Source organism: Palaemon carinicauda, chromosome 37 (genome assembly GCF_036898095.1).
Source record: "Palaemon carinicauda isolate YSFRI2023 chromosome 37, ASM3689809v2, whole genome shotgun sequence".
Taxonomy (NCBI): Eukaryota; Metazoa; Arthropoda; class Malacostraca; order Decapoda; family Palaemonidae; genus Palaemon; species Palaemon carinicauda.
The window spans coordinates 74,343,634-74,346,133 of NC_090761.1; the positions used below are offsets into that span (position 1 = coordinate 74,343,634).

The 2,500-nt window shown below is 27.2% G+C and overlaps 1 protein-coding gene across 1 annotated transcript in view; it reads right to left on the reverse strand.

Annotated features, from left to right (window-relative positions):
• Nucleotides 1–1,507, reverse strand: part of LOC137629400 (carbohydrate sulfotransferase 14-like) — a 7,292-nt gene extending 5,785 nt beyond the window's left edge. Inside the window, exon 1 of the mRNA XM_068360644.1 lies at nt 1,149–1,507. Coding sequence (XP_068216745.1) covers nt 1,149–1,222 — 74 coding nt within the window. The 5' untranslated portion in view covers nt 1,223–1,507. The remainder of the gene's footprint in view (nt 1–1,148) is intronic.
• Between the last annotated feature and the right edge of the window lie 993 nt (nt 1,508–2,500).

Here is a 2,500-nt window from a genome sequence, read left to right on the forward strand (position 1 = left end):
ATATATATATATATATATATATAGAGAGAGAGAGAGAGAGAGAGAGAGAGAGAGAGAGAGAGAGAGAGAGAGAGAGAGAGAGAGAGAGATACATATATATATTCATATATATACATATACACACATGAATATATATATATCTATCTATATATATATGTATATATATATACATATACTTATATATATTTATATATATACATATACATATATATATATATATACATATATATATATGTATATAAATTTACTGATTTATATATATATATATATATATATATATATATATACATATATATATATATATATATATATATTTATATATTTCTATATATAGAAATTTATTGATTGATATATATATATATATATATATATATATATATATATATATATATATGTATATATATATATATATATATATATATGCACACACGCACTCACACACATAATATATATTTATACAGAGAGAGAGAGAGAGAGAGAGAGAGAGAGAGAGAGAGAGAGAGAGAGATAATTTATGCAGTAATCAGTAACGCACAAAAAAAAAACCACCGTATGCGGTAGAACGTACATGAAAATAAGGTGTGACATAACTATTATTATTATTATTATTATTATTATTATTATTATTATTATTATTATTACTAGCTAAGCTATAACCCTAGTTGGAAAAGCAAAGATGCTAGAAGCCCAGGGGCTCCAACAGTGAAAAATAGCCCAGTGAGGAAAGGAAATAAGAAAATAAATAAACGATATAAGAAGTAATGAAAATCAAAATAGAATATTTGAAAAACATTAACAACATTATAACAGATATTTGATATATAAACTAAAAAAGGATTTATGTAAGCCTATTCAACATGAACACATTTACTGCTAGTTTGAGCTTTTGAAGTTCCACTAATTCAACTATAGTCAATTCTTTTGAGTGAGGCAGATTTACACCGACTCGCAGGGGTGCCCTTTTAGCTCGGAAAAGTTTCCTGCTCGCTGATTGGTTGGATGGGATAATTCTAGCCAATCAGATAGCAGGAAACTTTTCCGAGTTAAAAGGGCACCGCTGCGAGTCATTGCAAATGCGCCTCATTAAAAAAAGTTGAGTATAGTTCTGAGATAATGGCCGTGAGAATATTTTAGACTTCTAGACTTACCACGTGGTATACAGAGACGCACAGATGACCAGGGCAATGACCGATTTTGTTTTAATATTTCTCTTGAAGTCCATCTTTGGAAATCAATCTGTCTGGAGGAGTATTGGCATGATTAACTCGAGTTAATCCGTGGAATATTAAACGATGATTTAATTTATGTTCTTTCTTTACTGTTTCTTATTTATTTAGTTTGTAGGGTGTTTCGTGTAATGTATATACAGCTATTTGTTTTGTTTTCCTTTCTTATATTCCTATTGTTTCTTTTTACTTTTTTGTATTTTGTTCACATTATATGTCGTGTAATATATATTTAGCTATTTGGTTTTCTCTTACATTCTTATTGTTTCTTTTTTCTTTTTTATTTTGTTCGCATTGTTTCATGTAATATATATTTAGCTATTTGGTTTTCTCTTACATTCTTATTGTTTCTTTTTTCTTTTTTTATTTTGTTCGCATTGTTTCGTGTAATATATATTCAACTATTTGGGTTTTTTTCCGTTTTCTCTCTTACATTCTTATTGTTTCTTTTTTCTTTCTTTAGTTTATAGCGTATTTCACGATTCTTCTTTATTTCGTTCACAAGATGTTTCATGTAATGTATATTCAGCTATTTGTTTTTTCTTTTTTCTCTCTCACATTCTCATTATTTCTTTTTTCTTTCTTTGGTTTACAGCGTGTTTCATGTACCACATATGTAACTATTCGCTTTTTTTCTCTCTTTTTTTCTTGCAAGAATATCGTTTTAACAGTCATTACTTATCTATTCTTCTTCAATCTTGTTCTTTATTACCTTTTCTATATCAATGTTTCTCAAACGTACACTTTAGTCCAAATTACAGTTTCCTCTCAAAACGTTTCCTTAAACACATATAATTATCTTTGTTATCATGCCTATGTTACATGGAAAAACTCTTACCTTCAGACATTAAAGATAAAATCGTCTGTAATCTTCATTTTCGTGACTCGTTTGAAATCAGACACCATAATAACACACCTTGATAATATTTGGGTTATGCTTTCACGGAGAAAAACGTCTTGAGCATATGTTTTTATTTTGGTTAATTAACGTTTGTTCCAAATACCTCAGTATATGGTTCAGTGGAAGAATAATTATACATAATTTACGCTTTTAGTTCTCGAATTAAATTTCTTTTAGTTTATCAGAAACCATATAAGTATATTTAAATATATCATTCATATTCATCATGAAATCAGTGTTGCATATTTACGATGTAATGATTTACATATGATTTTAAAATACGATGCAATGATTTACATGTGATTTTAAAATACAATGTAATGATTTACATATGATTTTAAAATACGATGTAACGATTTACATATGATTTTAA